Source organism: Bubalus bubalis, chromosome 3, assembly GCF_019923935.1.
Source record: "Bubalus bubalis isolate 160015118507 breed Murrah chromosome 3, NDDB_SH_1, whole genome shotgun sequence".
Classification (NCBI taxonomy): Eukaryota; Metazoa; Chordata; class Mammalia; order Artiodactyla; family Bovidae; genus Bubalus; species Bubalus bubalis.
Window position 1 is genome coordinate 117,694,916 of NC_059159.1, and position 24,481 is coordinate 117,719,396.

Consider the following 24,481-nt stretch of genomic DNA (forward strand, 5'->3'; position numbering starts at 1 on the left):
AAGGAAGGTCAGAAATTCTGTTTTCCCTCCTCTGGTCTTCAAAGCTTTTCCCGACTCTTTCCTGGTTGACCGTTGGTTACTGGTTACTTGAACCCAAGTGTTAATCTAGACAAGCTGACAGAGGCATGTGGAGGGTGAAATCTTTTCCCACAAGCTATAAACCGGCAGAACCGAGACTCAGTTTCTGCGAGAGGCAGTGAAGAAGGCAACTAACACAGAAATGAGTACTTGGTTTTCTCTTGTGCCCTGTCATTTTATTATTAGCTTAGAGCCCCTCCATTTTCTTATATGTTACCATATGTTGCCCTTCTGAGCCACTTTGCAAATGTCAGATAGGCATTTTTCCTTAATAAGCTCTGACTGCAAAGCTGAGGACACATACCTGTTTTAAAGGGATAGGCTGTAAGTGGGGGCACTGCTAAGTTGATTATGTGAATTCTCAAATGACTAAGCGACATAGCAGTAGTCAAGCAACAGGAACAACAAGAATTCCTTCTCAGGTCATTTCCCTATGGTGTGTGCTATATCAGTTTTTATTGTTTTTGTTTTTGTTTTAATCAAGCAGGGGTTTATGATAGCAATAATGTAATTCAGATAAGCAATTATTATAATTGACCTTGGTGATGAGTATCCTTGGCTTTTACCACAGTTTGCTTAATACCTGAGGATGGCCAATTATCTCATAATGCCCACTTTATTGAGATTATTGTTTTAATTATGGCACTCAGAATACATCACTTTGTCAGCATTTGTAGACCTGTGTGTGGTAACACCACGTTCAGGCGTTCAGAGATGTGGAGAGCTCCGGGGCTCATCAAGTGACACGGTCATGGCTTTTCTCTCCCTCAGCTCAGGACTAGGATTTTGAAAGACATAATTTTTTTACCAGTTAAACGTGGTTCTTCCTTGGGTGAGCAGCCGCAGGGAGATAAAGTCTAGGCTGCTGTCACTGTTGCTGAGTTAATTGTGCTCTGGGAGGTGACTTAGCTAATACGTAGGCGGGTCTGGTCCATTAGGAGTTCTAATGACAGGAAGCCACAGCTGCTGCTGATTTTCTAAAAGTCTCAACTTCAGAATCACCTGGGGGCTTTTAAGTTGCCTAGTTGCACTCCTCCAGTGAAAGTGCTGGGTGCAGCCCAGGTGGGGTGTTCTTTAAGCTCCACAGGTGATTCTGACACTGGTGATTGCTGCCAGAGTGGAGAACCATGCCAGGTCCTGAATTGGTTGCTCCCTGCCCCTTGTCTCAGCCAATGACATCATCCCGGGGAGGATAACACCTTCTGAAGTCTTTGTGGCACCATGCTTGTTCTCCTCCACGTCCTTCCAGACTTGGCCTAGCCTCCTCTCATGCCCGAAATGGCCTTAGCACAGGTTTGGACCCTAATAGTGTTTTCTCCTCCTTCCCAAACAGTGCTCAGTCTATCTCTCCTGTGGGAAGTCTCTCAGTGGGTTAATCCTAGTCCTTCTGGAACGGTCACTGTGCTCTTGCATAATCCATTCTGCTGACCACAGAAATGGGTCTTACCTTCCTTCCTTTAAAGTTTCTTTGAGTTAAGAAACAGTATTTATTCTTCAGCATCTGTCTTGAATACCCGACACTCCACCTTATAGGAATTTAGTTCTGATTGATGAGATCAGTTGTTTCCAACCCTCCCCTCTCCCGGACTCTGTGATAAGCCTGGAAGATGCTGTTCACATGCTGCATGTGGTCCCTCCAGGACCTTAAGTTTAGGAGCATTCTTGTGGTATACCTAAGACTCATGCCTTTCTTTTTCCAGTACTAACCTTGATCAGATTACAGATAGATAAGGATGACATCACTGTGTTAACAAACTTGATTCCATTCTAATTATACACATACATCTATCTATACCTGTGTACACTCAGGAATACACACACATACTTAGGTGCACGCACACATATGTGTTACTATGAAGTAAAACACTGAGTTGGGTTACACCCCAGCATCTCTCTGAAATCCATCTTCTTTTTCCCTTCTTCAACGCTCCCTCCAGTCCAAGCCACCAGCATCTCCCTTGGACCACTGTTTTGTTCCAAAGCCCTGTTCGCTGGCAGACCCACTTAAGCCCATACATCAGCACTTATAAAGCAGGGATGCCAAAAATGATGAAAGCTCAGCCTTGATGGGGCTTCCCAGGTGACTCTTGTAAAGAGCCTACCTGCCAATGCAGGAGACTTAAGAGATCCAATCTCTGGGTTGGGAAGATCCCCTGGAGGAGGGCATGGCAACCCACTCCAGTATTCTTGCCGGGAGAATCACATGGTCAGAGGAGCCTGCAGGCTGCAGTCCACAGGGTCACAAAAGAGTCGGACACAACTTAAGGGGCTTAGCAGGCACACACAGCTTTGATGATCTGATTCAGAATTATGCTACTTTAACATTCATGTAAGGTTGCTGTTGTACACTTAGTTGTCTTCATTTTTAATTACCAAGAGTGGAAGTAGGCAACATAATCTTTCTCCTCTTAAGTGCTTTTAAAAGTCTTAACTCTGACTCTGGCTCCCCTCTAACATAGAACTTTTCAAAGATATCCTGAGTGATTTTTAAGAACGTGCTCCTCTTCAGGGGCACTTAGAATAAAACACAGGCTTCACCATGGCCTGCTGCGCCCTGCACAGCCTCACCCCTCCCTCCTTCCAACATGGCCTTCCCACGCTCCCTCCGCTGCAGGCGCCCAGCCCTTCTGTCCCTCTCTGGGGCCTGTGCCTGAGCCCGTCTGTCTGTCTATAGCAGTGTTCTCCTAGCTGTCACGTGACTGGCTCTAGTTCCCCTGTCAGCCTGCGTGTCCTCTCTTTTAAGAGGCTGTCCCTGACCACCCTGTCATTAGTCTCAGTCTTAACATCTGGTTTATCTGCTTTGTAAAACACTGCCATTTGCACTTATTACATTACTGATTTATTAATTTCTTAATAATAATGTTTCTTTACTGGGAGTGCTCTCTGAGGATAGGGTCCTCAGCCTCCCTCTCTGTTGTGTTCAAGTCACTGCTGTGGGGCCCAGCAGAGTGCCTGCCACCTGGTCGGTACTCGAGTCAGTAGTAGCTGGTGGTATTCTTTTATTAATGCGAGGGTGGGTGGTGTCCGTGCTGTTTCTTAACACCCCATTAGTCCTGACAGCTCACTCACTGTGGAGTCATTTGTGAAGTTCCACTTAAGTTGGGATTGCAAGTCTGGTCTTCACCCTGTTTGTTAACCCTAACTCCAGGTCAGGCTGGAAGGTGTGTTTGGCGTGAATTCTGCAAATCAGGGGAAAGAGAAGAAATTCTCAGGAGAGCAGCAAGCCAAGGGGGCAAGTAGATGCCCAAACTGAAGAATACGCTGTCGGAAATGTTCAAATTTGGACAGATAGGGTGGCTTTTCCCCATAATCTGAGGCTTGAGAAACTGCCCATAACTCTCTTTGAACTCTTTCAAAGGAAGGCAAGAGGAGACTTGCCCAGATTGGGCTGCTGACAAAGGCTTGGCCTTTGCCTTCTGGGGCAGATTCCAGAAGCAAGCATGAAAGAAAGGACAGTCTGCAGCTGCCACTTTTAGTTAGCTCATCTAATCTCCAGTACAATCCTGTGGGAAAGATATCCTTATCTCCATTTTACAGGCTTGAAGATTGAGGTGGGGGGAGGGGCGGTGGTGAAAGTACTGGAATCAAACTGCTAGTGTGTGGTGGAGCTGAGACTTGAAACCAGAACGCTCTCACTCTGCAGCCTGTGATGATCTCGTCCCCCACTCTTCCCTCCAGACTCCGAAGCGCTCCAAGACTGTGCCTTATTCCCTTGGTGTCCTCAGTGTCTAGAACAGCCAACACAGAAGCAGCCATTCATCTCAAGTTGTAGGATTGCGGCAGAGTCACAACTCTATAGGCTCTGCTTGTGAAGTCTTTTGTTATCCTTCCGATAGAGGCGTAAAACCTCGTTTTCCGTCCACCATGGAAGCACTTCTGCCTCCAGTGGTCTGGCTGGCTCTGTACACTCTCCTCCATTCCCCCAGAAGGAAGTCCATGGCTGTGTGTGTGAGCAGACTTTCTCAGTGGCTCCACAGTGTGTGCCGTGACCTTTGAGTGATCCCCTGCTCCTGGAGGTGCTCTGTACACACTCAGTGGTGGAAACATCTGCATCTAGGTTTCTGTGTCCTGGACGCCTGCAGCCCAAAGAGTAGCAAGACGATAGACTGCTGGCTGCTAGCAGAGGGCTATCCTGAGATGGCCTTTGTGGGCTTGTGTGTGTGGGCACATGTGAAGAGAGGCAGATGGGGGAGACATTCATACCACATAAGTCATACTACACTTCGAGTTAATTTTATCTTCATTCATTCAGCAAAAACTTTTCTGGGCCATTCTTACATTACAAAGTCGTACTTAGTATTAAGTAGCAAAAGCATGGCAACCCACTCCAGTACTCTTGCCTGGAAAATCCCATGGACGGAGGAGCCTGGTAGGCTGCAGTCCATTGGGTCGCGAAGAATCAGACATGACTGAGCGACTTCACTTTCAATTTTCACTTTAATGCATTGGAGAAGGAAATGGCAACCCACTCCAATGTTCTTGCCTGGAGAATCCCAGGGATGGGGGAGCCTGGTGTGCTGCCATCTATGGGGTTGCACAGAGTCGGACACGACTGAAGCGACTTAGCAGCAGCAGTAGCAGCAGCAGCAAAAGCATACTACTGAGATGCGATTCTTCCTTTTAATACAATAGTGACAGGTAGAATTGCATTCTCCTTATTTCTCAGGGTGATGAGGAAAAGTATGTTCTTCCGGTCTTCAGCATGCTGCTATTACCGCACCATTTAGCTCGATGCCAAATTGCACTTGGTTCCATTCAGTTTTGTTTACCCTAGTAACGCTGTAGTGATTAAATGTCACCGGGTACACTGAGTATACAAAAGTAATTAACCTAAAAGGACATGTTAGAATAAGGGTCAACAACCTCTTTAGCCTGCAGTGCTACAGGGAAGACAGTATTGACAGAGATACCCCGGTCAGGGCAGGGCTAGGGGGTGGCTGGGAGAAGAAGGAACTGGAGGGAGGAAAGGTCAGCCAGAGCCACAGCCGAACCCTCTCAGCTGTCAGGGATGACAAGAGACAGGGCTCTGAGACCTCTGCTGTAGTTCCCTTATAATTTAGCTCTCTGACCTCTGATCATTTGAGACGGGGTACAGGATGGGATTACACTGGGGCCTGACTCCCCTTTCAGCACCTCATCGCGTTAGAGGAATGCTGGTTCCTGGTTAGCCTATAGAATTCTTAGCTTCGTTCACGCTTCTTCTTCTAGTGTTTTGCATATTTGGTCAACGCTTGCATCTTCAGACCTGGTTGTCAAATAAAAACTGCTGTTTGAAATCATGTCTTTGCACCGATTTAAAATTGTGTCTCTGAGTATCTGTGTCTCATTAGTTTTTATTCCTCAGTATACTGAAGTCAGTGTCTTAAACTGATTGATATTAATGTTTTATGTTGCTTTACACACTAAAAATTTACATAAAACTCTAGGTAGTCATCTTTGACTTAAAAATCAACAGATATAAAACAGGTATGATGTCTGCCCTGTATTTGGCCTTTTCTTTCATCACCTGTGTGGGTACTCTTAAGAAAACAACAACAAAAATGGCAGTACTGAGGAGTTTTTTTTCTTGACCACAACCTCCTTAGGAGATAAACATTTCAAGGGGATCCCCAGGGATCACTGTTCTCTAAATGAGTGGCCACAGAAAGAACTGCTGATGCCTGCATTCTTCACCTGGTGGGTCTGTCAGGCAGGGTTCATTTAGATCCTGCCTTTTCAGCGGTCAGACTTGAGTAAGATTTGTTTCTCCCTGGCTGCAGACAGCTGATGAGTTCATGATGAGAGACAGGAAGAGGGGAACCAGTTGAAAAATGTCTCCCTTATGGTGAAGATTTATCTCTTATAGAATAAGAAAAACTGGTAGCCTTGTTACATTTATGCAACAACAAATACTTCTTGCTTGCTCACCCAGAGGTCAAACCTCATGCTAACCTTGAAGGAGGGGGCCTCTGCCCTTGACTGATCAGGGAGTAACAAGGAAAAGGCACCACTTTTGACCATATGAGCAGGTCAAGTTTTATATTTTCTCTTCCTGTCTTTTTAGCATTGTCCTGAGAATAGTCCTGTCACTGTGTTGCAGAAAGAGGGGACCCGTTCCAGGTCCTGAGAGTGGGCTTTTTTGTAACACTTGGAAATGAATTATCTGAGGGGACACACATGCTGACAAAGCAAGAGACTATATGGGAAAGGGGTGCCTGGGCGGAGAGCAAGAGGGTAAGGTAGCCTAGAAGAACTGCTCTGCCTCTTAGTGCAAAGTCTCACATGATGGAGTTAGTTTCTGGGTTGTCTCTAATCAACCACTCTGACTCAGGGTCCTTCCTGGTGGCACAGGCATTGCTCAGCCAAGGTGGATTTCTGTGAGAGGGATTCTTGAAGATTGGTAGGATGACCAAGCTAGATAGCATATTGAAAAGCAGAGACATTACTTTGCCAACAAAGGTCCGTCTAGTCAAGGCTATTGTTTTTCCAGTGCTTCTGTACAGATGTGAGAGTTGGACTGTGAAGAAAGCTGAGTGCTGAAGAATTGATAGTTTTGAACTGTGGTGTTGGAGAAGACTCTTGAGAGTCCCTTGGACTGCAGGGAGATCCAACCAGTCCATTCTAAAGGAGATCAGCCCTGGGATTTCTTTGGAAGGAATGATGCTAAAGCTGAAACTCCAGTACTTTGGCCACCTCATGCGAAGAGTCGACTCATTGGAAAAGACTCTGATGCTGGGAGGGATTGGGGGCAGGAGGAGAAGGGGACGACAGAGGATGAGATGGCTGGATGGCATCATGGACTTGATGGACGTGAGTTTGAGTGAACTCCGGGAGTTGGTGATGGACAGGGAGGCCTTGCGTGCTGCAATTCATGGGGTTGCAAAGACTCGGACACGACTGAGTGACTGAACTGAACTGAGTGGACTGGCATTTCCTCTTTGGACCTTTCCCAAATTCTTCGGGTTGGTGGTAACTGGTTAGTTCTGTGTTCCTTACCAGGACCTCCTGATGTACAATAACTCATGCAAGTGGTTGCTGTCGTGCCTGACAAGGCCAGGAAGTTTCAGTCATTGGTTCCCCTAACACCTACATCGTTTTCCGAATTATCACATCCGAAGGCTACTTGCCTCCTTTGGATGTGCCTACTGTGTGCACTTGAACCAACCACCCCTACCCCCAGCTGTTATTCTGACCATAACAGTCATTATATTGAGTGCTGAGAATAAATAGAGACCACGAACACAAACCTTTTAAGAACGTATAATTTCTACTCTCAAGATAATAAAAATAATATGAAAACAAGATGCATGCATGAGTTATTGATTCATGAAGAGATCAAGTTTTGCATTCATCCATTTGTTCATCAGCCTTTAATTGAGGCAACAAACCAAGTGCAAGATGCCTGTCTTCATGGGATTTGTAGTCAAGCAAATAATCAAAATAATGGCTGTGAGGCTAACAGTTTTGCCAAGAGAACGCACTGGTCATAGAAAACACCCTCTTCCAACAACATAACAGAAGACTCTACACAGGACATCACCAGATCGTCAACACCGAAATCAGATTGATATATTCTTTGCAGCCAAAGATGGAGAAGCTCTATACAGTCAGCAAAAACAAGACCAGAAGCTGACTGCTGGTCAGATCATGAACTCCTTATTGCCAAATTGAGACTAAAATTGAAGAAAGTAGGGAAAACCGCTAGACCATTCAGGAAACAGTGGAAGTGACAAATAGATTCAAGGGATTAGATTTGATACACAATGCCTGATGAAGTATGGATGGATGTTCATAACATTGTACAGAAGGCAGTGACCAAGACCATCCCAAAGAAAAAGAAATGCAAAAAGGCAAAATGGTTGTCTGAGGAGGCCTTACAAATAGCTGAGAAAAGAAGAGAAGCAAAAGGCAAAGGAGAAAAGGAAAGACATATCCATTTGAATGCAGAGTTCCAAAGAATAGCAAGGAGAGATAAGAAAGCCTTTTCTCAGTGATCAATGCAAAGAAATACAGGAAAAAAATAGAATGGGAAAGACTAGAGATCTCTTTAAGAAAGATAGACATACCAAGGGAACATTTCATGCAAAGATGGGCAAAGTAAAGGATAGAAATGGTATGGACATAATAGAAGCAGAAGATATTAAGAAGAGGTGACAAAAATACACAAAAGAACTATACAAAAAAGATCTTCACAACCCGGATAATCACGATGGTGTGATCACTCACCTAGAGCCTGACATCCTTGAATGCAAAGTCAAGTGGGCCTTAGGAAGCATCACTACGAACAAAGCTAGTGGAGGTATCAGTTGCACTATTCCAAATCCTAAAAGATGATGCTGTGAAAGTGCTGCACTCAAAATGCCAGCAAATTTGGAAAACTCAGCAGTGGTCACAGGACTGGAAAAGGTCAGTTTTCATTCCAATCTCAAAAGAAAGGCAATGCCAAAGAATGTTCAAACTACCACACAATTGCACTCATCTCACATGCTAGCAAAATAATGTTTGAAATGCTCCAGGCTTCAGCAGTATGTAAACCGGGAGCTTCCAGATGTTCAAGTTAGACTTAGAAAAGGCAGAGGATCCAGAGATCGAATTGCCAACATCCATTGGATTATCAATAAGGCAAGAGAGTTCCAGGAGAACAGCTGCTTTATTGACTCCGCAAAGCCTTTGACTGTGTAGAGCACAGCAAACTGTGGAAAATTCTTAAGGAGATGGGAATACCAGACCATATGACCTGCCTCCTGAGAAATCTATGTGCAGGTCAAGAAGCAACACTTAGAACTGGACATGGAACAATAGACTGTTCCAAATCAGGAAAGGAGTACGTCAAGCCTGTATATTGTCACCCTGCTTATTTAACTTCTATGCAGAGTATATCATGTGAAATGCCGGGTTGGATGAAGCAGAAGCTGGAATCAAGATTGCCGGGAGAAATATCAATAACCTCAGATAAGCAGATGACACCACCCTTATGGCAGAAAGTGAAGAGCAACTAAAAAGCCTCTTGATGAAAGTGAAAGTGGAGAGTGAAAAAGTTGGCTTAAAGCTCAACATTCAGAAAACGAAGATCATGGCATCCGGTCCCACCACTTCATGGGAAATAGATGGGGAAACAGTGTCAGACTTTATTTTTCTGGGCTCCAAAATCACTGCAGATGGTGACTGCAGCCATGAAATTAAAAGACGCTTACTCCTTGGAAGGAGAGTTATGACCAACCTAGATAGCATATTCAAAAGCAGAGACATTACTTTGCCAACAAAGGTCCGTCTAGTCAAGGCTATGGTTTTTCCAGTAGTCATGTATGGATGTGAGAGTTGGACTGTGAAGAAGGCTGAGTGCGGAAGAATTCATGCTTTTGAACTGTGGTATTGGAGAAGACTCTTGAGAGTCCCTTGGACTGCAAGGAGATCCAACCAGTCCATTCTGAAGGAGATCAGCCCTGGGTGTTCTTTGGAAGGAATGATGCTAAAGCTGAAACTCCAGTACTTTGGCCACTTCATGTGAAGAGTTGACTCATTGGAAAAGACTCTGATGCTGGGAGGGATTGGGGGCAGGAGGAGAAGGGGCCGACAGAGGATGAGATGGCTGGATGACATCACGGACTTGATGGACGTGAGTTTGAGTGAACTTCGGGAGTTGGTGATGGACAGGGAGGCCTGGCGTGCTGCAATTCACGGGGTCACAAAGAGTCGGACACAACTGAGGGACTGAACTGAACTGAAAATTACTGCAGGTGGTAAATGCAGCCATGGAATTAAATGCACTTGCTCCTTGGAAGAAAAGGTATGACCAGCCTAGCCAGTGTATTAAAAACAGAGACATTACTTTGCCAACTAAGGTTCTTCTAGTCAAAGCTGTCGTTTTTCCAATAGTGATGATGTATGGTTGTATGGAAAACTGAGTGCCAAAGACTTGATGCTTTTGAACTTGGTGTTGGAGAAGACTCTTGAGAGTCCCTTGGACAACAGCAAGGAGATTAAACCAACTCATCCTAAAGGAAATCAGTCCTGAATATTCATTGGAAGAACTGATGCTGAAGCGGACCCTACTGAGTGACTGATCTGAACTGAATGTGAGAGTTGGACTGTGAAGAAAGCTGAGTGCTGAAGAATTAATGCTTTTAAACTGTGGTGTTGGAGAAGACTCTTGAGAGTCCCTTGGACTGCAGGGAGATCAAACAAGTCAATCCCAAAGATAATCAGTCCTCAATATTCATGGAAGGACCAATGCTGAAGCTGAAGCTCCAGTACTTTGGCCACCTGTTGCGAAGGACTGACTCATTGGAACAGACCCTGATGCTGGGCAAGATCGAAGGCAGGAGTAGAAGTGGACAACAGAGGATGAGATGGTTGGATGGCATCACCGACTTGATGGAGACGAGTTTGAACAAGCTCTGGGAGTTGATGATGGAAAGCTAAGCCTGGTGTGATACAGTCCATGTGGCCACAAAGAGTTGGAGATTACTGAGTAACTGAACTGTATGGCTGTGATACAGATGCTAGGAAAGAAGTAAACAAGGGACTATGATAGAGATTCCTGGGAGGGATCTTGTTGGATAGTGTCCCCAGCAAGACCTTTTCTTGAGAAGGTGATATTTAAGCCGAGGAATAAAAAGTTTAAAAATACTGGCTGCTCAGAGGTTAGGGAAGGGCATTCTTGGCAGAAGCCTCCACTGTGGGATAAAATATTTTGAAATGTCCACTACTCTGAGAAGGTGACTTTCAACTGGATTGGAGAACTTAGACAGCGGCCAGATCAGAAATTTGTATTAATTGGGATTAATTCCTATTGTGACTTGAAGACGTTTTAGACATGTGTCATCTAATAATAGCCAAACACCATGTGTTTTATTGAACACCAGGACTGTAGCCAGTCCAAATCGAGATATGCTGCAAGTATAAAATGCACATTAGATGTTAAAGACTTAAAAAAATTAAATGTTTCATTAATAAGTTTGATATTGATTATAAGTTGACATTTTTTGATACATTGGGTTTAATTAATCTGGTTAAAATTAGTGTTACCGATTTCTTTTAAATTTTGTAAAATTCTGGCTACTGGAAATAAATACATATATGTACATGCATGTTAAGTCATGTCTGACTCTTTGTGACTCCCATGGACTATAGCTGGCCAGGCCTCTCTGTTCTTGGGCTTTCCCAGGCACGCATACTGAAATAGGTTGCCATTTCCTTCTTCAGGCAATCTTCCTGGCCCAGGGATGATATCCTAGTCACCTGTGTTGGCAGGTGAGTTCTTTACTGCTGAGCCACCTGGGAAATTGGAAATACATATATCTGTTCAGTTCAATTGCTCAGTCTTATCTGACTCTTTGCGACCCCATGAATTGCAGCACGCCAGGCCTCCCTGTCCATCACCAACTCCCGGAGTTCACTCAGACTCACATCCATCGAGTCGGTGATGCCATCCAGCCATCTCATCCTCTGTCATCCCCTTTTCCTCTTGCCCCCAATCACTCCCAGCATCAGAATCTTTTCCAATGAGTCAACTCTTCACATGACGTAGCCAGAGTACTGGAGTTTCAGCTTTAGCATCATTCCTTCCAAAGAACACCCAGGGCTGATCTCCTTTAGAATGGACTGTTTTGATCTCCTTGCAGTCCATGGAACTCTGAAGTCTTCTCCAGCACCACAGTTCAAAAGCATCAATTCTTTGGCTCTCAGCTTTCTTTATAGTCCAGCTCTCACATCGATACATGACTACTGGAAAAACCATAGCTTTGACTGTACACACTTTTGTTGGCAAAGTTATGTCTGCTTTTTAATATGCTGTCTAGGTTGGTCATAGCTTTTCTTCCAAGGAGCATATGGCTAACATTATGTTTGTGTTAGTTCTGTTCTAGAATACAGTTCATTTTGATATTTTAATGAAGGACATTAACCAGATTGGCTAAGTGATCACTGAAACTGTTTTGCCCTTTTGAAGTGGTATGAAGAAGACCTAGATTTTGCATTTCTGATTAGCAACCTTGAAACTCTTAGAAGCCTACCTTTAAATTGATACATTGTTGTTTCCTTCTCTGTTCTCTGTGAATTGCCCTCTCATATTGTATGGAGTATATTTGCATACATAATATATGAGAATATATATGAGGCTCTGTGGAATTAACATTCTTTGGAGTAAAAAAATGTTTAGCCTTTCTAATAGATTAAAACACTTTACTGGGAAAAAATAGCAACATGAAAAGATTTTCTTTTCCAATAAATTTTAATAGTTGCTTAAATGAGGCTTCTGGTCCATTGAGATACAGCTTGCCAAGTCTTAAATCTGAGTCACTTTTTTCCTCTGAGCACCTACCCTATTTGAGCTTCTTTCCAAGCAGTTGTTAGAAGTGTGTTGATATTTTGATTCAAGAACAGGGCACACAGTACAGGAATGGGTCTGAAGCTAATTCACCTTCCCAGAAAATTCAGGAAGGAAAATTTTGCCAGCCACTTCCCCCACATTTGTTTTTAGGGCAGTCAGACTCATGTACCACATCATATTTGTCAGTAAGACCTAGTAACATTGATTATAAGGCATTTGGAGAATGAATGATTTAGGATATATTTTACAGGTACAATACTGGAAAAAAAAAAACTCAGAAGAAGGTGGCAGATGCATGTGACTAATTTATATACTGTTTGCATATAAGATGTATAGACTCTACATAAATGAGGGGAAGCAAATTCTAGGTGGAGGACAGATGCACATAGGAATATTAGGGCTTGCAAGCCTTGAGGGTGTTCATTAAATTTGAAGGGCATGAAGTGATTTGGGGTGATTGGACAGTTTAAAAGACATTTGTGACTTCTGTGCAATATTTGTGTGTACTTGGTAATTTTTATTATGGTTTCTGGGAGAGTGTTCATCCTGTGCCATCTCTGGTAATATATTCATCTTGTGCTTTGGACTGTCTCCATCAGTGGTCATGGAATGTAGTTGGCCCCTTTCATCTCCACAGTTGCTTCCACATGTGACCTACAGTTTGGACCACATGCAGACAGTAGCTGTCAAGAGAGAAAGCTTAGGTGCCTGTATAAAACCTGTACCTTTGGTGTCAAAGCATCATGCCCCAGCAGCTTAGCTGGCCAGCTAAAGTAGCTGTCTTTAATGAAATTTTTGGGGTGGAGCCAACAGCTTTATTCCAGGAAGAGGAAATAACAGTCCAAAAACCCCAAGAGGGCATCAAGATAATGTTCTAATTTAAAATCAGTTTTATTGATACCTTATAAATTATTATGGCATTTTTTTCCCTGACCAAGTAATACATATGCTGAAACCTTGGAAGCAAAACATGAATGACTAAGTATTGAATTGCTATAGATTCTGCTGCAGGGGAATATATGTAGGACTTCTGTGTATCCTAAGTATTTTTAACTCATGGAACCCTACTGGAGGGCAGGGAAGGTATTTTATTCATCTTCGTATTTTGTACTTAGTGGGTCTTCAGTAAATAACTTGTCAAATGAGTCCATACGTGAACTAAATAAAGATTGTGTGGTGTTTTCCGCATTACCAAAGATGTAATAGGTCTTCATGGAGCTGCAGACGGTTCACAACATGCACTTTGTCCTAGTCCTCACGGCCACCTTTCAAGGAGGAGCTCCTGTTATCCTCGTTTTTGCCCACTGGAAGTGGAAGACTGGAGAGGCTCAGTAGCTTGTCCAAGGTCACAGCAAGTAGCCTCCAACCCATAGCTGTTTGACTCGGGTACCCATAGCATGACCATTGTGGTTACTGCCTCTCTTCTTATTTATTTCTCTGATTTGATGGACTTTTGATTATCTGCAAAAGAATCTTGAATCGAGTTTTTCTTACCAGGAGAGAGGCAGAAAGACAAAGAGGGCAGTAGACCATTTTAAAAGAATGAGTTGGTCACAAAATATTACAGAAGGTGAAACATTTATTATGAACTGACTCATTACTTTACATGGAGATTATATTAAATCTTGTTTAACGAGGGCAGTCTTCCGAAAGTCCTAGTCATTTTTGAAGGTGAATTTTGATTTATGTTAATTTGAAAAAAGCAACTTCCATAAGGGTTATATACAGATTGTTTTTAATGACTTCCTTAATCAGGCAAGTTATTAAAAAAAAAGCCTTACTGTAATGAGCAGTAAACTGACAACCAGTGACTGGCTTAGAGCCCTGCCATATTCAGGCTTTTCACTACCAGGATGCTATAAATTTTAAGCTAGTTTATATAAATTTGCATGTGTTATGAGTCAGTATGTAAGACGTGTGTTTTGATCAAATAAATTTCATTTTAAAGTTTTATACTTAATTTTTCCTGTTTGAGGATGATTTTCTCTGTCTCTCCTGGTTATTTCTTTATAAATGAGATAAGAAATGTTAAAATGTTAGTTACAAAGAGCTCTGTGAACAGGAAAAGAAACATTTTGCATAATGCTGTACAATAAAACCTCAATCAGAAACGTGCTGGGAGATGGTATGGTTAGTTTGGTATAGAAGTTTATTCAGGATATTCCCTTTGCTTCAGAACTTGTTGAAAGTGTTTCACAACCATGAAATGCTCTGAGGACTGGGAGCCAGGCTTAAGTCTGTGTGACTGGGATGGTAGGGCTCCTCCTGAAGACCCCTCTGCTTGGAAGGAGGGGTGGGTGGAGCCCCTGCTGATCTCCATCTGTACTCTGGCCTTTGTGTAGTCAAGAAAGTCACCAGTGATCTGTTTCTGAGACATCAGTCTTCTTCAGAGGAAGTGATGATTGAGGGCATTGGTCATGGCATCAGTAAAGAGTCAGCAAGGCTCTTGGGCCTGACTTCTCTCTCCTCCCCATCCCTACTGCCATAAACAAACTTCCCCTGAATTGCCCTGACCTAAACTCTGGAAGTTGGTGATGGACAGGGAGGCCTGGTGTGCTGCGATTCATGGGGTCACAAAGAGTGGGACACGACTGAGCGACTGAACTAAACTGAACTGAAACTAATTCCTGTGCTGAAAGAACTACAGTTAAGAGTAGCAATATATACATCCTCTGAGTGGGCTGGTTTTGAGAGTAAAGAGACCTGGACAGCAGGTGTAAAGGGGGACAGTCCAGGACTTGCGGTCACCCTGGCCAGATTTTCATGGTTCCCTCTGCCCTGTAATTATCCTCCTTATGTGTTTGAAAGCGGATTTACCCTTTGGTACCAAGTAGATGGGGTATCTGAAAGTTGCAGCTGATGAGCAAACAAACCATAACATGAGTTTTAGAGTTCTTGATCATGTTTGTCTGCTCGACCTTTGGCGTATTCTTGCCAGTTGGGCTTTTGTAAGTTGGCAGGGACATCTGAACACTGCACCTGTGCCACTGGAAAGTGAAGTCAGCTTGAAATGCATTTGAAGTCAAATTAGAAAGTCCAGTGTAGAGGTGGTATTTATAGTCTTGCCTGAAGTATTACACCAAAACCTTATTGTGATTGTTGAAAGGAGATGTGTTTTAGTTAATAGCAGCCTATTGGAGCCCTATCATTATGGGCCATCTGCATATCTATGCTAAGAGACAGTGCTACCCAAATGCTTTTTGTTGTGTGGCTGGATACTTTGTCTGACTCTTTGTGACCCCACGGACTGTGTCCCACCAGGCTCCTCTGCTCATGTGACTTTCCAGGCAAGAATGCTGCAGCAGGTTCCCATTTCCATACTCCAGGGGATCTTCCCGACCCAGGGATGAAACCCACGTCTCTTTCATCTCCTACAGTTGGCAAGTGGATTTTTCACCACTGCGCCCCCTTGGAAGCTCTACCCAAATGCTTAGAATAGTCATTATGTGAGGCTTCAAATAGAAGAGCCACACTATCTCTGCAGTAAATAATGTGGAGGCTCAGTTATTTGCCAGGGACTGTGCCTTATTCTTTATGTGGCTTCTTTCACTTAGCCTTCAGAGCACCCTGGTTGAGAAAGTGGGTGGGGTGTTGTTGACTACAGACTGAGGCTGAACAACATCCCCGAGGCTACAGGGCTATTAAGTAGAAGATTTTTAACCCAGGCAGTCTGACTCCAGAGAGACGCTCTTGCTTGCTGGTAAAATCTGTGCTACCTGTTATTATAATTAGTTGATTATAACACCACCACCTCTTTGCGGGTGGAGGAATACTTTATAGAACTCTTTCTCATACTTGGTCATCTTTGATCTTGAGGTGACAGAAGAGTTATGATGAAGGGGTGGGGCCACCCTTTTCAATTGCTACAGGGCTTTGGTTATGACATCAGTAAAGGGTCTTACCTGGCTTTAAGCCTGTCTTCTCTATCCTCCCCACCCCCACCATCATAGACAGATTCCCCCTGAGTATCCCTGACCCAAACTAATTCCTGCACTGAATGAACTACAGTTAGAGTAGTGGTTTTGCAACTGACTTGATCAATAGTCTTAGTAAAGTCCAGGCTGGATTTCAGACTAAGATCTAGAATTTTTTCTCATTTTGAGCTACTGTGATTTATAATGTTAGGAATAACTGACTTTAAAGCTTCTCTTTTATTACCAAAGCAGTTAGGATTTCCATATAATAGGATTCATATATTTTATTATTTTTTTTATTTCCACTTTGTTTCCCTCTTTAGCTTTTATTAGACATTACCTTCTTTTTTTCAATATACCAATATGTGTTTACTTTTTAAAATTAAATTTGTTTTTTAATTCTAGGTTATTAGTTTTACTTTTTAGAAGTTTTTACTAACCATTCACATTTAAGATAGTTTGTCCTCTCCAAATTGGCCACCGCTTTCACCGTGTGACTCTTTGTTCTTAACAAATTTGCTAGTATATTTACATGATCCAACTGTAAGGAAAATAGATCTGTGTTTAATGTTTCTAAGTTTGTAGTTTTGTAAAGCATAATAATGCAACTCTGGTAAGTTTCTTATGTAATAAGTTAGGGAAATACCTAAACTGGCTACGCTTTTAAAATAACAGTAGAAAAATAAAAATAAGCTTTTGTTGTAAAATCATGATTTTTGTCTTTATCAGTGTTCAATTTCTCCTGTTCACATGTCTAGCAAAAATCCAAATGGCCTTCCAGTGGCAGAATGGCAGACTTGTTAGATTCATGATGAGAGTCCGTGCCAAGTCCAATTTGATTCTAGAGCAATTATGTTATTAGAACATTGCTGATTGCCCCAGTGCCTATTGTTCAGCTTAACCTTTAAATGCCAGTGGTAATTAACTACTTTATCATTCTACCAGGAAACTCCAACATGTAGAACTCTGTTCTACAGTAAAATTCACAAATAAAGTGCTACCCACAGTTCCTCAAACAGCCAGTTTAAAAAGAAAAAGCTATTTGTACATGTGTGCCAATAAATAAACATTACCATTTAGTATTAATTAAAAAAAATATTTTGTCATTGTTTAAAAATCAAGTTTTCCTTTTTGACAGAGTAGCAGTAATGTTCAGTGGAGAGTATCAGAATCAAAAGACTCAGTGAATCATACACAGATGTACTCACTTTTTTCTTGTTGTAAAGCACCACATTAGTAGGATGAAGGGGTGCAGAAGTATATGATGGAGTAAGGCGAAGAAGGGGCGGAGCCGCCACGTTGCCAGACCTAAGGGGCATCATGCCTCAGATCCTACTCTACTGGATGACCTCTTATGGATTTGTTTAGCCAAGGGACCCTCTGGAAAGGAATGTACCACATGAATTTTGGATTACAGTTGAGGTGTGCAGAGGGGTTGTGCAGTCATTTCTGTTCATAAAAAAATAATTCTTGGCAGCTCAGTGCCACTCATTGTGCTGGGTGCCCCCACTGCCGGGGATCTGCAGCCTGGAGTGGGTAGGACCTTGTAAACAAATAGGTATCAACTGACTGTGAGTGCTCCACTGTCTGGGTGAATAAAACATTAGGACACAAAGAGGGATGGATTCTGCCTGACAGTGTCTGAGGGAGTATCGAACAGTGAAGTTAGAGCTGGTTCTTAAGAATGGTGAAAGAGGGTTTCAAAGGGAAGATACTGAGAGAAAGGACATTCTTGAAAGCTGCGGGGGGGTGGGGGGGGGCGGGGAAGGCTTCCAGTGCAGTGACAAGAGGCACGGGATAAGGTGGAGCAGCAACATGCTGAGAGCTCTGAGACCAGGCCTGGGCTGAATTGGGGCAGAGAGTGAAGGGCTTTGAAAGACAGCTATACTCAGAAGTTGGGGTTTTTTCCCCCTGTGGGTGGTGGGACAGTGTTTGCCATTTTTTAAGGAAGGGTGAGAATCTCTGGAAAGAGATTTGTTTGAGAATCCCAGAAATGTGGAAGATAGACTGGAAAGGGGAAAAACTAGATATAGGGGTTGGCATTAAATTGGTAAGTAGTAACTCACAGATGGTGTTTGTGTGCATGATTTCAATGGCAAAATGTTTGTAAAAGCCTGATTGCATTGGGCCATGGTAGGAAAACAAAGCAGAAGCATTGAAGCAAGTCTTAGCCTGGGAATGAGGATTGGAACTCAGTGGGCATAGATGATAGTCAAGAAGCTATGAGTACACATTATGAAATTGTTTGACTTGTAGTGTTTTGCTTCTGTCTTCAGCCTTTAATGGATAATGCCTGCTGTCTTTTCTGCCACCAAACATAAGAGTGAACGTTTGAGTAGCAGTAGTTACCATGCTTGGTTCATACATTTAGAGTAATCATATAAAACCTTGAGATGGACTGATACAGGAAGGAAGGGTTTAGAGTTACTCATCCCCTATCAATGGGAGCCTGCTTACTAGTCCTCAGTCTTCCTCCTCTAAACTCCCACCCTGCACCCCTGTCTCTGGAGCTAGTGGAGGAGTTGCCATCATCGCATCTGACCACTAGGGAGTGATCTTTTTATAGCTATACTGACCCAGGGTGGGCTTCCCACGTGGCACTAGTGGTAAAAAACCCATCTGTCAATGCAGGAGATGTAAGAGATGCAGGTTCAATCCTTGTGTAGGGAAGATCCCCTGGAGGAGGAAGTGGCAACCTACTCCAGTATTCTTGCCTGGAAAATCCCATGGACTGAGGAGCCCAGCAGGCTACATCCATGAGGGCGCATAGAGTCTGACAACGACTGAAGTGACTTAGCACGCACACATCAGTGCGGAGTGGGTCGGGGGAGGCCTGTCTCCTCTTAACAGCTTGGTGAGCATATACTAAGAGCGAAAAGGAACTAAAGTCTCATGTGATTTTAAAAAATGACTGGGTTAAATGACTGGTCATCTCTCAATTCTGCTTTCCTTTCTAATTCCAGAGCTCTTCAGTATCCCCATCAGCCAGTTTCCGAGGTGCTGAGAAGCACAGAAACTCCACAGACTATTCCTCTGATAGCAAAAAGCAGAAAACTGAAGAAAAGGAGATTGCAGCTCGTTATGTAGGTTCACTCGCCTTTGCTTTGGGGGAGGCAGTTTATCTTGCTTTTTAATCAACAGCCTTTTTACTCTCTTAATATTACCAACCAAAACTAGACCACAAGATAACATTCTAGGAGAGAAAACTAGTTAATACAGTTGTAGCTGAGTGTCAGTTGGCTGACTGAAGGCCTGTGTTTGCAGGTGAGTGAGCCAGGAAACTGTTTCATCTGGCAACCGATAGAGGACTTGTGTTCTGTATTATTTCTGTTAGGTGTATTTGCTTCCCTCCATACATTTCAAGGTGGTTGAATTTTCTGTGGCCAGCTAGAAATGTTAAGGGAAAATGTAAAATCACAGACAACCTGTTAAAATGTCTGGATGACCTCCTGTGCTGAGGAATGTAGCACGTTTTGGTGGAATGTTACTTCCAGAGACATCCAGATGTGTTCCTAGCATGTACCAAAGCTCATTTCCCTTCAGTGACTGCTGCTTCAGATCAGTGAAGGGAGGAAGCAGGATAGGACTCCCTGGTGTGGAGGCACGCTGACCACGTTCCACTTCTGTGCTGGTGCCCTGCAAGACTGCAGGCTCAAAAGAAGTCAAGAACTTGAGTTTTCATGTGAAACCTCCCAAGTTCAAAACTGTGGCTCCTTACCCAGTCTTTGAAAGACACTGACAGGACAATCCTGCCCATCTGTAGGCTGTATTATGTAGCATGGGCAGGCCAGGTGGCACCTGATGCTCTAGACTAACAAGCCATAAGCTTTGACTTTCTTCAACTAAAATGGAATCATCCTATTACCTATCTCATAGCATCAACACAAGGAGTAAGGAACACAGTACATTGTAGAGTGTTTGCCACTGTTTGGTGCAGTTCGTTTTTATAAAATGTGAGGAATTACTCTGGACTTTACTTAGGGTAAATCTGGCTGCTTTTTTTTTTTTTTTTTTGCTGGGGGAGGAGATAATGCTTCTCAATTGTCAATGCAGGACAGCGATGCTGAGAAGAGTGATGACAACTTGGTGGTTGACGTTTCCAATGAGGTATGTTTGTGGCTCATTTGACTTCCTGCTCTTACCCAGTTATAACAATGACTAGTGTCCCAACAATTAGTGTCCACAATGTTTTCTTAATTTCTAAAGGGACCCACAATTTGTTTATCTGAAAAATTTGTGTATTACACTTCCTTTTTTATTGTTACTCTTGTCTATGAAGTGCACTTATGTTCTGTTACCAACAGGAATGCACACCAGACATCTGTGGTCAGTCTACAGGTCTCCTTGACAAGTTACTTGCAAATTTGTAGAGTTTTTATTTTTGTTGCTGTTTTAAAATAAATATGATAAATTTTGTAGTATTTTTATTGACCTCGATACTGAATATTTTCTACAGCGATTTGATGAGTCTTAACAGTCTGTTCTAGAACATTTTTTGCTCCTAAGCTATTGAAGACTTTTGGCTTGAAACGTCCACACCAAGTACTCTGGCGTTGTGAATGTGCTGTGCTCTATTTGATACCCTTGATGTTCCTTTGTAGGATCCATCATCACCTCGAGGGAGCCCAGCACATTCCCCAAGAGAGAACGGCCTGGACAAGACACGCCTGCTCAAGAAAGATGCCCCAATCAGTCCAGCTTCGATTGCATCCTCCAGCAGTACTCCTTCCTCCAAATCCAAAGAACTTAGCCTTGTAAGCAGTTGTTCATTTTTTGGGGGGTTTCCCAGGAGGCAGCTAGTGGTAAAGAACCTACCTGCCAGTGCAGGAGACATAAGAGACATGGGTTTGATCCCTCAGTCGGGAAGAGTCCCAGGAGCACATGGCAACCCACTGCAGTATTCTTGCCTGGAGAATCCCATGGACAGAGGAGCCTGGTGGGCTACAGCCCGTGGGGTTGCAAAGACTTGGACATGACCAAGTGACTGACACTTTCCTCACTTTCACTGTCTTTCTTTGCATTGCCTGTTTCCAGATGATTAGTTTTAATTCTAAAATTTTATTTTTCTTCATTTTTCCATAGGACTTTGATCACTAGGTATATGTATATTTTCAGTATTCAAGTTTAATTGACAAAGGTACTTTGGAACAGAGTGGGCTCACTGACTTGGTGATGGATGTTTGTTTTGTGAGTCTTTTTGTAAGGATGGGGGAAGGACATGGGGAAATGTAGTCTCAGTGAAGATGAAGATATACACATTGGGGTTACAAAGATGGTTTTGTCATCTGTGGTTTATGGTAAATTTTGTTTTTGGCTTGGATGTGATTTTGTTGGTAGCTTTGTTTGAATTACCAAACTATATATGACTGCAATAATTTTCCCTTCGTAACTAAAAAGTTATCTGTCATTTATAAAAGTCTGTCTTGAGTCACACCACAAATCACAAATGCAAAAAATGGAACTGCCTGCAAGTCAGGATAACCTTCCTGTAGCCTCGTCTTTTGTGGCTGTGTAGTTAATTGCATTTTTATGTGATGTGTCTTCCTTTTCCCTCACCAGTTATTTCCTTATAACATAGTGTTAAAAAAAATTCAGTTTTCAAATAGCCTTTTGAATTCACAGCTGAAAGAAAGAAAATTCCTCAGTTTGTCTGCAGATTTGGAGGCTGTGTCTGGTACAGGGATGCGTTTAGTTTATTTCTGTTGATTTCTCTTGGCCTTCCAGCCTGTTAATGACAGCTCATCTGTGCTGATCTCTGTGATGATTCAGGCTGGTTCTTTTTTAAGGGGACCTGTTAACCAGGGGTGCCTCTTGTGGCATGAACAATCCATCAGGAACCCAACAAAACCACTCAGTCTTAAAGCAACCAGCAAGTGGCCAGTCACATCAGGACATCATGAACTGTCAGCCTTTGTCTGACTCAGACCAGTTTCCTGGAAATGGTTTCCTCTGCCCCAAATTCAGCTTTGATTTATGTCCTCCTGAACATTGGTTTTGTGGTCTCAGGGAACACTTGTTGTTTCTTTGTTAGCCCTTCTTAACTAATAAAAAGAAAGGCCCACACTGAAGAATCTTTTCCATTTCTTTTTCCTCTCCTTCTTCTTTACCATTTCAAATGTTTAACATAATTGTTAAAATTGTGTTCTAATTACCAGTGTATTCCATTACATCTCTTGTTAGAATGAAAAATCTACTACTCCTGTGTCGAAGTCCAATACCCCTACTCCACGAACCGATGCACCCACCCCAGGCAGTAATTCCACTCCCGGATTGAGGCCGGTTCCCGGAAAACCGCCAGGAGTCGACCCGTTGGGTTAGTCAGAAAAAAGTTACTGTACATACTTATGCTTCCTCTTTTTAAAGAAATTATAGCAATTTAAAGAGTGTAATATATTAAGAGTACAATGATCAGCATGGACTGGCTGTGAGTTTTTTTAGTCCGAGTCAAGCACCTAGCACTTACCCTGTCTGACACATAGTAGGTGTTCAGTAAATTAAGGTGAATGTTTGAACCTTGATGAAAGCTTAAATGACTTTTGCAAACATTAAAATAAGCTTATTTGAATTACAGATCCTATTTCTTAACATATGTAAGAACATGTTAATCCTTGTATTCATTAGACCTCATTATTATTTCCTGTGTGTGTCCTTGGTTTTTCTCCTCCCTTCTGTTTGGGTCTGTAGCTTCAAGCCTAAGGACCCCCATGGCAGTACCTTGTCCATACCCAACCCCGTTTGGGATCGTGCCACATGCGGGGATGAATGGGGAGCTGACCAGCCCCGGAGCTGCCTACGCAGGGCTACATAACATCTCCCCACAGATGAGCGCGGCTGCTGCTGCTGCCGCCGCGGCCGCTGCCTACGGGAGATCACCAGTGGTATGTTGTGAACTTTTACAGAATAAAAGTATTTCAGAGCTCAGAAAACGGCCATGCATATTTTTGCCTAGGGTAGTTTTTATAGCTTGAGGTGTCTATGGAGCAACCTGTGCTTATTTATAAATTAAACTGCATGTTATTATATTGTACGATTCATTTTCTTTCATAAGATAAGGGCAGTTTTTGTGTGTTATAGTCCTTAAAAAAAAAGTCAAACCTATAGAAGTAGAGCAGATAATATAATAAACATAGTAACCCCTTCATTTGCATCATGAGCTTCAATGATAATAGTGGGTTTTTTTTTTTATGTTTGTTCCACCCCCAAGTATGTGACCATGAAATCATGTACATCCTACTTTCATTTCATCAATGAATACTTGTATATTTATCTCTAAAATCACGTTTTAAAAGCATCTATTCTCCTAGAATTTGGAAAGGTACTGAGTAGGATGAAATGAGTTAATGTGACTGTGTTTATTTCTGCTGCCTTGCTTGGGAACAATTGTAGGTTGGATTTGATCCACACCATCACATGCGTGTGCCGGCGATACCTCCAAACCTGACAGGCATTCCAGGAGGAAAGCCGTGAGTACCAAGCTCTGTGCCTCGTGTTCACTGTGTGTCTGGGCCCTCACTGGCCCTTTAGACTCTGAGAACTACTGGGCGGTATTGGCAAGTTCCTTCAGCTTGCAAGGGTTTTTTGTTGTGGGGATTTTTTTTTTTTTTGGCAGAATTTTTTTTTTTTTTTTAGCACAAGGCAAGAGGTAATGAGGTGGGGTTTTAGATTTTCAATTTAAAATCTCAAGCTTCTGATATGGAAATGCAAATTGTTGGGGCATCTCTAGTAGTCAGATCTTCTCTACACCTGTTACTGATTTCAAGGCAATTCTTTTATTGTCTTGCGGGGAAGAAAGTCATCTTATGTGCAAACCTAGATGCTCAAAATTAGAGCATGTTAGGGAACGACATGCCAAACTTCAAAGGCTAAAAAGAAAGAAGCTCATTTGTGTTTCTGGCAAAGGTGGCTTGCTCAGTTGGCTTCCTGTCCTGTGAACCGGGTATTTGGAGCCTCTACAGTCTCATGGCCCCCTCCAGCCATGAAGGTGAAACACACACAGCAGTTGTTCCAGCCTCTTCTTGTACGTTCTGATCTCTCCCATGTGTCATTCCTTATCCTTCATTTTAATCCACTGCACCTAATTTTCATTACTGCCTATGCACAGCTCTCTGCTCTTTGTAGTGCTCACAGTTTATGCTTGTTCAACAAATGATTGAAGATGGGTGCCAGTCTCCTTTCACTG

General features: G+C 42.8%; 1 protein-coding gene across 16 annotated transcripts in view; it reads left to right on the forward strand.

Moving 5' to 3' along the window:
• TLE4 (TLE family member 4, transcriptional corepressor) overlaps nt 1-24,481 on the forward strand; it is a 155,256-nt gene that overhangs the window by 115,276 nt on the left and 15,499 nt on the right. For all 16 annotated transcript variants that reach the window (XM_025281638.3, XM_025281641.3, XM_025281642.3 and 13 more), the window contains 6 exons: nt 19,266-19,385; nt 20,356-20,409; nt 20,904-21,056; nt 22,483-22,615; nt 22,987-23,180; nt 23,689-23,765. In XM_025281638.3, the coding sequence (XP_025137423.1) occupies nt 19,266-19,385; nt 20,356-20,409; nt 20,904-21,056; nt 22,483-22,615; nt 22,987-23,180; nt 23,689-23,765 (731 nt within the window). The remainder of the gene's footprint in view (nt 1-19,265; nt 19,386-20,355; nt 20,410-20,903; nt 21,057-22,482; nt 22,616-22,986; nt 23,181-23,688; nt 23,766-24,481) is intronic.